The sequence below is a fragment of the Peromyscus californicus genome, unplaced genomic scaffold (genome assembly GCF_007827085.1).
Source record: "Peromyscus californicus insignis strain IS unplaced genomic scaffold, ASM782708v3 Scaffold_6__1_contigs__length_162567912, whole genome shotgun sequence".
Classification (NCBI taxonomy): Eukaryota; Metazoa; Chordata; class Mammalia; order Rodentia; family Cricetidae; genus Peromyscus; species Peromyscus californicus.
The window spans coordinates 98,875,227-98,887,391 of NW_026294584.1; the positions used below are offsets into that span (position 1 = coordinate 98,875,227).

The 12,165-nt window shown below is 43.9% G+C and overlaps 1 protein-coding gene across 5 annotated transcripts in view; it reads right to left on the reverse strand.

Moving 5' to 3' along the window:
• Positions 1 to 7,518, reverse strand: part of Alms1 (ALMS1 centrosome and basal body associated protein) — a 119,938-nt gene extending 112,420 nt beyond the window's left edge. For 2 of the 5 annotated variants that reach the window (XM_052719710.1, XM_052719708.1), the window contains exon 1: positions 7,067 to 7,516. In XM_052719710.1, coding sequence (XP_052575670.1) covers positions 7,067 to 7,420 — 354 coding nt within the window. In that variant the 5' untranslated portion in view covers positions 7,421 to 7,516. Of the gene's footprint in view, positions 1 to 7,066 lie in introns of all 5 variants that reach the window. The other 3 variants (XM_052719711.1, XM_052719712.1, XM_052719713.1) reach the window with 3 other exon arrangements.
• Between the last annotated feature and the right edge of the window lie 4,647 nt (positions 7,519 to 12,165).

The window sequence follows — 12,165 nt, forward strand, 5'->3', positions numbered from 1 at the left end:
CCAGTTACAACACCCTCTCTGAACTCTGTGGGCACCAGATGTACAGATATACATGCAAGCAAAGCATTCATACATAAGAAACAAAATAAATAAGTCTAAAAAATTTTTACTAAATAATAAGGTAGACAGTAACTGAGGAGAGCTGACCACTGGCCTCCATACATTTGCATATATACATGCATGCATACATACATGAAAATGTATATACATATCACACACACAAAATCAGTTACATTTGTGTATACAAATAGCTAGCCAAAGAAGAAATGAGAAAAATGTTTCATTAATATAGCATCAAAAATCAATCAGCAGCCAGTAATCTCAGCTTTGGCAGAGGGAGGGCTTAGAGTTCAAGGCCAGCCTGGGCAATAGCAAGTTCCAGACCCCACCTCACAAACAAACAAACAAAAAGTCAGCTGGGCATGGTGGCACATGCCTGTAATTCCAGCATTTAAGATGCAGAGGCAGTAGATCTCTGTGAGTTCCAGGCCAGCCTGATCTACAAAGTGAGTTCCCAGACAGTCAAGGATATTACACAGAGAAACACTGTCTCAGAAAAACAAAAAAGTCAGTTGATATATAAGTAAATACTTAAGACTTGTATCCTAAAGAGTATAAGATTCTAATGAAAAATATTGAAAAAAGCACCAATAGCCAGGCATGATGGCACACACCAGCCTGATCTATATAGTTAAGTTCCAGCCAAGCCAAGCTATACAATGAGACCCTCTCAAGAGAGGGTAAAAGAAAAAAGCACAAATAAAAGACAGCCATGTTTGGGGATTATAAGAATTAATATTGTTAACATGTCCATACTGCCCAAAGCAATACACAAAGTCAATAGAATCTCTATCAAATTCCAGTGGCATTCTTCATGAAAATTTAAAACCAAAATATCCCAATATCCATCCGGAACCACAAAAGACCCACACAGTCTAAGCAATTTTAAGAAAGAAAAAGCTAGGTGTCATTATTTCTTAATTTCAACTACACAAGAAAAATAACTCAAAATGAATTTTTTTAATGTAAAAACTAAAGTCATAAAACAAGAAAATCGGGAAAAGCTCTTTGATTCTGGTCTTGGCAATGTCTTGCATATCACACCACAAGCTCAGGGCACAAACTGAAGAGACGGAACGGTAGCACACTGAGAAGCTACACAGCAAAGGAGGCCACCAAGTGAGAAGGGAAGCTGCCGAGGTGATGCTCAAGGGAGAGCACTTGCCTGACACTCTGAGATCCTTAGTGCACTATCGAGCACAGGGCAAAAAGAGAGAGAAAAGACAAGAGGGACCAGACAGCAGAGGGAAGGGGAAGGGACAGAAACAGAGGAGAGGAGGAAGAAAAAGAACACTAGGAATGGGAGAAAATATCTGCAGTCTTTGCAAACTGTGTATCTAATTTGTTTCGCCATGAGTTCAAAGTCAGTCTGGTCCACATAGTGAGTTCCAAGACACCCAGGACTACACAGAGAGACCTTGCTTCTAAATAAATAAATATATAGGGGCTGGAGAGATGGCTCGGTGGTTAAAAGCACTGGCTGCTCTTGCAGAGGACCCAGTGTTCAGTTCCCAGCACTCACATGAAGGCTCCCAATCACCTATAACTCCCTCCAGTCAAGGGATCTGACCCAGTCTTCTCACTTCACAGGCACCAAACACACAAGTGGTGCAGATATACACAGCAGCAAACATTCATACACATAAAATAAAAATAAATAAATCTAAAAAGTGTACTAAAATAGGTAAAATTATATAGAATTCATACACCTCAGCATTAGGAAAGCCATCTGATTGTGGAAACAGATAAAGGTCCCCAGTAGTTTGTATCATACCACCCTGCACTTGTCCGATCTCTGCTCGTCCTGGAAGCTAAGCAGGATTCGGCCTAGTTATTACTTTAGCTGAGAGGTCAAGTAACACAGGAAAGGCCCCGAGTTTCTAATTGAAAACCCAACAGGAAACAGCCCAAATAAAGAAAGGGCAAGAGCTCAAAATGGACAGTTCTATAGAGTAAATCAATAAGCACAAGAAAATATGTTCACCATTAGTCAGACATGGTGAACAGGAAGTCTCATACAGTGCTAGTAAGAATGTAAAGTGGCACAGCCACACTGGAAAACAATCTGGCAGGCCCTTAAATGGCTAAAGACAATTGCCAAATGTCCAGCAATTCCACCATCAGATTATACCCAAGAGAAATGAACTCACATGCCCACACAATAACATCTATGTTTAGAGCAGTAGCACTGTTAACAACCTCAAACAGAAAAAAATGAGCTTTCCAAGAGCTGTTTCCTCAGATGAAAAGTAAATAAACCTCTACAGTGGCAAATCAAAAGAAAAGTACACAAAACTAAAAATGAGAAATGAAAATTGCCACAAAAAATAAAGAAAACTACAGCACTCCATTCTAATGAACTAGAGCCATTGCTGAAATGAAGGACTTTCTAGGAAAATCACAAATTATCAAAACTAACCCAAGAAACATGAGTATGTATATAGACCACACCTGAGAGGAACCTGGAAACACCGTAATTTTGCTTCTGGTATGGCTCAAACATTAGAGAAACATTTCTATGCAACTTATCTGTTCCAGGGCATAGAAAATATTCAATCCAGCACCTTCCATACAAATGGAATGGAATACCTCAGACCAGGCGAAAGGCTCTGACCATGTGTTCTCTCTTCTGAAAACATGGCCACCTGCTATCAGAAGAGATGCTGAGCACTAGATGGAAGTTGGAGGGTAAGAGTAGAGGGAGGAGGGGCTGACAGGAAACTTAGAAAAGTTTGCAAGCTGGGTTCATGACTCGGTTAAAAGTCAAAAACCAAGAATCTCTAGTGCAACAACCCATGAACATTACAGTCTCCCAAAAATATTTTCCTTCCAAATGCAAGCTTCAAGGACAGGTGTTTGAAATCTTGTAAGCTGAAAGATCCACAGGTCCAGCAGGAAAACAAAGGAGCAGAGTCGCAGAGGCTCTGAATCACTCACTCTTCAACCAAGTCTTTAGAGAGCAGGGGGGGGGGGGGGGCGCTCAGGAAACAGAGCTGGTTCCACCTGTAAAGCCTGGTGACCTGAGTTCAATCCCAACATAAAAGGGGAAAACCAAGTCCATCTGCATTCAATCCTCAGCCCCTGCTCTGTTGGAGGAAGACAAGAAGATCCCTGGAACTTGCTGGTGGGCCAGCCTAACCTAGTCCAGTGAGGTACAAGTTCAGTGGCAGATCCTGTCTCAAAACTTAAGATGGAAGGTGTGGTGGTACACACCTTTAATCCCAACACTCTGGAGGCAGAGGCAGGTGGATCTCTATAAAGATCACTATGTATAGATCAGGCTGGTCAAATTAAATAAATAAGGTGGAAAGCAATCCCTATGTACCCATACACACATGCATATGTGCACACAAACACTACACCACATACATACACACACATAAAACAAACTTATTATTACAAAAATCTTACTACTTAGCAAGAGATAGATGACAGAGGAATTGAGTACTACACAATGAACACATCTTAAAAAACCTGGAGGAGTGGGGCGTAGCGGCACACACCTTCAATCTCAGCACTTGGAAGGCAAAAGCAGGTGAATCTCTGAGTTCAAGGCTAGCCCAGTCTACTACATAGGGAGTTTCAGAACAACCAGGGCCACAAAGTCAAAGCCTGTGTGTGTGTGTGGAGGAGTGGACCTGGGGGAGGAGGGCTATAGCTCAGAGGCAGAGTTTGCCTAACATGCACCAAGATCAGGATTCGCAATTCCCAACTTCATAAAACAAACTAACTAAAAGTGGGCGTCTCCACCTTCCTATATTCTCTAATGTAAGTAACTGATACAAGAAAAGAAAAACTAACTAAAAGTGGGCGTCTCCACCTTCCCATATTCTCTAATGTAAGTAACTGATACAAGAAAAGAAAAAGCAGGACTGGATGTGAGGACTACACCTTACAGAGGTGTAGTCACAGAAGCAGAGGCAGTCACAGTTCAAAGCCAGCTTGATCAACGTAGCAAGTTCCAGGCCAGCCAAGGATGCATAGTGAGACCCTGTCTCAAAAACAAAACAAAACCTCCAGGGAAGGAGAAAGATGCCCCAAGCTCTAAGAAGCATTATTTTTCTACTAGAATTATACAGGTCACTGTAAACCAGGAAAACAATTTTCTCATATTAGGGATGGTAAGAGTTATAAAGCAAGCTAATTTAAGAATTCCTCCTTTAGGCCTAAAGAAACAAATTTAAATATTCATAGTTATTCAAATAAGAAGTCAGAACAAAGTAAGTTAGAAGACCTAATTCAAAAGTATAGCTTCATTATGGTCTAGATGTAGATAATGTAGTACCTAAAATTTCTGGCCCAGACCACTTCTCTAATCTTTCTTAGCACCCATCCAGCCAATTCATCATCACCAGCTCAAAGCTGACCTGGCCACATCTCAAGACGAGCACAAGCTAACACCTGGACACTACCCTTCACAAACAATCCATTACTAAGAGTGATGATTCTGCTTTCTAAGTGTCAGTGCTGTTCTGGGATGGGTGGTTGTGCCAAGCCATTCTAATCTCAGAGCAAGGCTGTTTGGGCCTCAAAGCAAAGCCCCTGCTGCCTTCAGAAAGAGCTAGCTTAACAAGCCCTCCTGCAGTCTGTCTCAGGGCAATGCTAACACCACTGTCTCCACTCTTTAATGAGCACACCAGACCATCAGAAATTTGACCCTGAGTGACCCATACCTGTCCTGCAGAGATAACCAGTCACGAAAAAAGAAACACCCAAGGATCCCACCAGAGAAGATTCCATGGCACTGAGACAATGCCAAAAGAGCCTCCCACTGGAGAGCCTAAACTTTCTACTTCGGCCTTTTTGTCCTGGTGAACTCATTCACAGCACCATGTTACCAGTCTGTCAACACTGTCCCTGGCATGACAAACATCACTTGAAGCAGCCTACTTCTCCCTAGTCCCATCAATACTTCCATGTTCTATGGAGACTAGGCTAGCCTGGAATTCAAGAGACCCGCTTGCCCTTGCCTCTAAATCAGTGACTCTCAACCTGTGGGTCTTGACCCCTTTGGGGGGGTTGAATATCAGATACCTTGCATTTACATTACAATTCCTAAGAGTAGAAAAATTAGTTATGAAGTAGCAACGAAATAACTTTCTGGTTGGGAGTCACAGCATTAGGAAGGTTGAGAACCACTGCTCTAAATGCTGGAATTAAAAAGCATATGCCATCGCACCCTGCTCATTTCCTTATTCTAGAAACTTTTTGCCTGACAGTATTGCAACAACCCTCTAATTAGTGTCCCTCATTTATTCAGAATGCTCTAATCTTGCCCTACTAGCACAGTTATCTACACTACTTGTTATCTTGCTGAAATATAAATCTAATCATAAACATCTCCTTTAAAACATTTTATTGACTCCCCAAAACTCCAGGGACAAAGTCTTGAAATCCCTGGCATAACACATAAAGCCTTGTAGTCCAGACTCAACCTGCTGGCTTTCAATTCCTTGAAATGTCATGCTTTAAATGATGCAGTCTAGTGGTAGGGAGAATGTTTGCCTAGAAGGCCCAAAGGCTGGGATTCAACCCTAGTCCTACAAAAAATCAAAACATGTAAGATGTGAAAGTGTCACACTCTTGCTAACAGTGCTTTTTCTCATCTAGGCTTTTTTTTTTTTTTTGAAACCCTTGCTTAATTAGCCTTACAGTCTTCAAGGCAACTCGCCAACCTTCACAGACAAGTCCAGGTTACCTATTTTTTTGCATTCATAGCACTTTAGCATACAGCATCATTCATTATGAGACCATGTGGATTTTATCTGCCTCCCTCTTTAAAGTGGGAACATCAGGAAGGCAGGGGTTTGGGTCATCAAAATTTCCTTAGCATCAAGTACAATGTGTGGCACAAGGTGAATGCTTAAAGTATAAGCTGAATGCACTAAACACTCCCTGCAATATCCAGCAGGCTCTTTACCAACCACAGTCTGTAGTATCACTGTGACGATGGAATTGTTCTGTAACTGCTATGTCCAAAGTAACAGCCACTAACTAAGCATGGCTATCAAAGCCCTTGTAAAATGATTAAACAGGGCCACTGAATTCCTAATTTTAGTAATTCTTTCCCCCCAACTATTAGGGTTTGAACTCAGGGCCTTGCACATACTAGGCAAGACCTCTAACACCTAAATGCATCACCAGCCCTTCTAATTCTATATATCACTAACTAATTAATATGTAAAGAACTACACGTGGCTGTATTGAACCACAACAACGCAGTTCCTGACAGCTAAAAAGCATTAAATTAAGAACGTGGTTAGTTTCAAAATGATCTTGGCAGGACCTCTGTAAACTCGGCTCTTTCTCCATTTAGTCTCGACTAGGTGCTTTCTAATATTCCAAACTAGAGCTGAATCGCTTCCATTCCAAGTTCCTGCCACTGGTTAGGGACCCATTAATTGCTACAAATGCAGGAAATTGCTATAAACAGGCGGGAAGCTTATCAAGACAGCTCATGCAGAGTACATAACCTACACTAATTCTTCGGGGGGCGGGGGTTCTTGCACTTCAATAAAACTAAGGTGCCAAATGTCTCTCCGCTAGCTAGCTATTCCCCAAGCTCCCTCCCCAGCTCCCACCTTCTGCCCAAAAGGCCTCTCTAATTGAACGCTCTGGGAGTACCAGCTCCCTGCGCATCTGTCGTATCTGTCCTAGTTCAAAAAAACCGGGGCTCACTAAGAGGCGGGAAAGACACCAGAGATGTCATTGCCAGGAAGAACCCGAGACTGTGAAGAGTCTGCCACAGCTGGGGTCTCCATAGGCATGGCGACCCGCAGCGAGCAGGCCCCGAGGTCCTGGACCAATTTCAGTAGTTCAAACACCTCGACTGGCGCTTGGGCCTCAGCCCCGCTCCTCCCCACAGCCCCGCTCCTCCCCACAGCCCCGCTCCTCCCCACAGCCCCGCTCCTCCCCACAGCCCCGCTCCTCCCCACAGCCCCGCTCCTCCCCACAGCCCCGCTCCTCGCCACAGCCCCGCTCCTTGCTACAAAGCGCCGCTACCCACCTCAGCCTCGCTCACTTGCTTCACCGGAGCGTACAGGTACCGCGAGGGCGGGGGCAGAGGGAAAGCCCTGCCAGCGTGGGCAGGGTGAGCCTGCAGCCAGGCCTTAGCCATCTCGTCCTCCTCTTCATCCGTGCTCTCTCGCGGCTGAAACTCACTGTTCAAATCCAAATCCAAATCCACCTCGGGCCCCGCCTCTTCTAATTCTTCCTCTTCCAACCTCACAGTCTCCTCAGAGGAATGGACCTCCTCGGTTTCCTCGGTCGCCGCCGCCGACGCGTTCTCCCCCTCCTCCACCTCCACCTCCTCCTCCTCCTCCTCCAGCTCGCCGGGCCACGGCAGGTCCTCCGGCTCCATGTTGGCTTCGCGCTCCAGGCGGCTGTGGGAGGAGGAGGAGAGAGGAGGGGGCGGGGCGTGGAGGAGAAGCGAATTGACTGGCGGTTGCGGACGTGCGCAGGCGCACTTGTCGCCACCGCCACAGGCTGGGCGGGGCTGCGAGTGAGCGCGCGCGTTGCTAGGGACGCCCCGCGGGGCGCGCAAGAAAGCCGCAGCAGAGGAAGACCGAGACTTACTACGTCCTTTTTCGTCACCAGACCTTGCTTATTGTACTGTATGCTCACAATAAACCTAGACTGGGCTCTTCTGGGGGCGCTAGGGCATTTCCTGCTCAATTCAACCGTGATTTTTTTGTTTTTCGCCCTCAAATCCTAGGATAGATCCATAATAATCACATTTCCAAATTACAGATTTTTAAAGGGTTAGTAGTGCCTTAAGTGACAGTCTACAGCTGGCACCTGAACCCAGCAGTTGTGAAGTGTAAGGAAATCAGTGAATTTTTTTTTTTTTAATGGACGCTGGCGTCAAAAACAGGAACTGGGATCTGACTTTACCACATGAAGGAGTGCCTATAAAATGAGGTTAAGAGGCCTCTGCAGGGTTGGCAAGATGATTCTGCCGGTAAGGCATCTACAGCGAGCCTAAAGGTCTGAGTTCGATCCCCAGAACCCATATAAAGGTGGAAGGAGAGAACCAATTCTCCTAAATTGTCCTTATTGAGGGAGGAGGAGGAGAAGAATGGGAGGTAGCCCGGTAGTATGGCACATGCCTTTAATCCCAGCAATTGGGAGGCAGAGGCAATTGGATCTCTGTGAGTTCAAGGCCAGCCTAGTCTACATAAGGAGTTTCAAGACAGCCAGGGTGACATAGAGAGGCCCTGTCAAAAAAATTTTAAAAGGAGGGTCAGCAAAATGGCTTAGCAGGTAAAGGCACATGCCCACTCCACTCCCACCATTCATGACAGGCTTTTAAGCATCAAGGCTGCACCTCCAAAACCTAAAGGCATAACCAATTGGGAACCAAGTATTTAATTGACTGAAACATTGAATTAGACATTTCTAGTTTAAACCATCACAGATAGACATGTGTTCCTATCTCCCCAGAAAAAGCCACAGGTATGCCTAGTGTCTGGAGCAGTCTCAGGCATTTAAGGAGAAGCTCAGTGAACATTGTCAAATTAAATGAACAGAGTCCATATTGAATTGACTGGTCAGAAGATGATAAATAGAATGCTGGAATAAATTTGGCTTCCCTTGGAGTTCCTATAGCTGTCTGCCTACTGGAGAACTTTTGACTTCCTCTCCCTACCTGGAGGCATCAGATAGGCAGAAAGTGAAGTGCACTTCCTGGTGTTTGTGTGGGTAGAGGGAAGCTGATTATAACTTACAGCTGACTCCAGGTGCCAAACCCTCACAGGATGAATCATTGCCACCAATGGCTAAAGAAATAACTCCAAAAAAATGATAATTATATATGGCATATGTAGAAAATTTTGCTATATATGTGTGTATACCTATGTGTTTGGAAAAATAGATGAGCAGATAAATACACAGAAAAATATGGTAAAGCGCCAGAAAATTTAGAAATAAAAACATAAAAGAAATATATGATAAGCCAGTGAAGGCAAAATGAAGTATTCAGTAAGTTACTATTTGCTCTAATTTCATTTCTGCTACTGTGATAAACTACCTAGCAAAAAACAATTTAGGGAGAAAGGGTTTATTTTAGCTCACAGTCCCAGACTGTTTACAGTCCATCACAGCAGGAAAGTCAAGGCAGCAGGTCACACCACATCCATAGTCAAGAACAGAGAGACATTAATACCTGTATGCTTGCTTGCTTGCTTGCTTGCTTGTGAGAGACTGTCTGTTAGTTAATGCAGGAAGACCCTGCCCACTGTGGGCGGCACCATTCCTTAGGCAGGAGGTCCAGAACTGGATAAGAGTAGAAAAATCAAATAGAGAACAATAAAGCAAGCATACATGAATTCATTTCTCTCTGCTCGTGACTATGGATGTCATGTGACTAGTCTAAAGCTCCTGCCACCAGAACTTACCCACCATGATGGACTATACTCTCAAATTGTGAACCAAAATAAGCCCATCTTCCCTTAAATTGCTCTTGTCGGGGCGTTTTATTACAACAACAGAAAAATAACCAAGGTTGAAGCTTATCCAGCCTGATGACCAATTCCAGATATACCACATTTTCAAGACCTTTTGTTTAAAACCCACTTGCAGGTGTCCACATCTATTCCAGCAGTATTCTTCAGTTATAAGGAACAGAAGTGACTAGTCTGGGTCCATGTGCTTGTTTGAGATGATCTCACTCTGTAGCCCAGATTGTCTTGGAACTATGGTAGTTGACCTCAAGCCTGTGGGGATCCTCCTCCTTTAGCTTCTCCAGTGCAAGAACTATAGGCATCAGCTACAGGTCTGGCTTCCTCTAGTTAATATAATTGAAAAAGAAATTTATTGGAAAGGAGCAATTTAGCTCACATACCTTGCCAAACAGAACGTCTCAGTTAATTCATGGTCTAGAAAAATTGAATAAAATGCTATTTGAAAACATCAGCATCAGTAACTAAACCACCTTGTATGAAACAGAAAGAAATTACAAGAAACACGAAGTTGCATAACTCAAAACAGACAACTACATATCTACAGTTTACATGCAACACGATAACCTCAAGACTCCTCATTTTTGCAAGTGGACACAAACTATAGAATACCACTTTCAACCCTGTTCATATCTGCTTCCTGTCTCAGCCTGCATCACAGGGTCTTTTACCCACTGGATGACCCCACACTCCATTTCTGAGGGGTCTTACCTTTATAGGGTGGCTGTCATCTTCCCTTACATGATATTGTTAGATATGCCATTCTTAGAGAATGCCCCAGAAGATCACCTGTGTTCCAGATATATTCCCTTTTAAACATTTTTTCAGATTCACTTATTAATGTGTATGAATGTTTTGTCTGCATTTATGTATGTGCACCATATGTGTGCCTGGTACCTGAGGAAGTCAAAGGAGGGTGTGGAATCCCTTAGAACTGGAGTTACCGTTGGTTGTGAGCCACCATCTGGGTCCCAGGACTACTGTAAAAGTAAGTGCTCTTAACCTATAAGCCTGCTCTCTCCAGATCTATTCTCTCCTCGCTCCATTTTGTGGCTCACTCTCTAGTTCCCTTGGATAATCAGAATCAATTACCGTTGCCAAATAGAAAGCCCCTTTCTGCCCTATTAAGCCAGGTACATGAAAAATAAACCATCAAGTGACAGTTTCAACTTCCAGTCCAGTGGAGCCCTCTTGTCGTGTTCATGTTGGAAACTAATTCTATCAATCCAGAGACACGGAGACAAAAATGTGGCAAAAATTCAGAGACAATGAAGCAAACATTTTGCATTGAAAATGAACAACTACCTTTATTAACTTGGTTCCCAGACCATGAATTCTGACTGTGAAAAAATTTCACTATTTCTGAAGTGGTAGCTTTTCAGAGGTAAGGTACCCACTCCCCTCCCCTGACTCCCCTGGTTATCTCAGGTCTGACCCAGTAACAGTCTGAACAGCCCACTAAATGATGCTGTAAGCTCAAAGTGAGGGCGTTCATGAGAAGATCTGCAATTTCTGTGGAATTATTCTTTCTTAGTGTGTTAGGCAAAGTGAGAATGTTTGTATATAGAGATATAGATGTGAAGAAGGATGGGGACTCATTATAAAAATTCGGCTATGTGGTTATGGAGGCTGAAAGGTCACACAACAGGTGGGAGACTCAGGGTTCTTGGTCCAAGGAACCTCATATGTAACTTTTTTTTTTTTTTTTTTTTTTTTTTTGGTTTTTCGAGACAGGGTTTCTCTGTGTAGCTTTGGAGCCTGTCCTGGAACTCACTCTGTAGCCCAGGCTGGCCTCGAACTCACAGAGATCCGCCTGCTTCTGCCTCCCAAGTGCTGGGATTAAAGGCCTGTGCCACCACGGCCCGGCATAACTTTCAATCTGAAGCATAAGGACTCAAGAATCTGATGCAATCCAAGGACTGGATTTCTGTGGTTCAAAAGCAGGGGCATGAAGTATCTGGGCTCTACTAAAGGCAGAGTTCTACCCAGGCTCCTAGCTGACTGGATAATGCCAGCCTACACAAGAAAAGATCTTCCTCACTCGGTCCACCAACCCAGGTACTACTCCCTAGAAAAGCTCAGGTGATACCTGACATTGACCTCTGGACACTTGCACCCATGTGTACGCACGCCTTTAATTCCAGCACTTGGAAAGCAGAGGTAGGCAGATCTCTCTGAGTTCAAGGCCAGTCTGTTTTCTATATGGGAAGTTTCAAGCCAGTCTGGGCTACATAGAGAGACTCTGTCTCAAAAAAACAAACAAACAGAAACTCCCTTTAGTTTATAATTTTAGTAGGAAAGGGGATTACTAAGTACTTCCATTAAGCCCTTTCTACCACAACAGACAATTTTAAGGTCAGGGATCAATGTGTATTTTTCTGTCAGTGGCTGGATATCTCTACTTCAACTGTAAAACTCACAAACTAGGGGGGAAAAAATCACAGGATGTATTTGAAGATCCACTGTGAAAAGAATGTCAAGGGTCTGGGGAAATGATTCAATGGGTAAAGGGCTTGCTGCACAAATCCCAGGACTTGAGTTAGATTCCCCACATCCACGTCAACCAGGTATGGCAGCGAAGACCTAGTCCTAGGGCTGGGGAAAAGGATACAGGAGCATCCCTGGGGCTCACTGGCCAGCCAGTCTA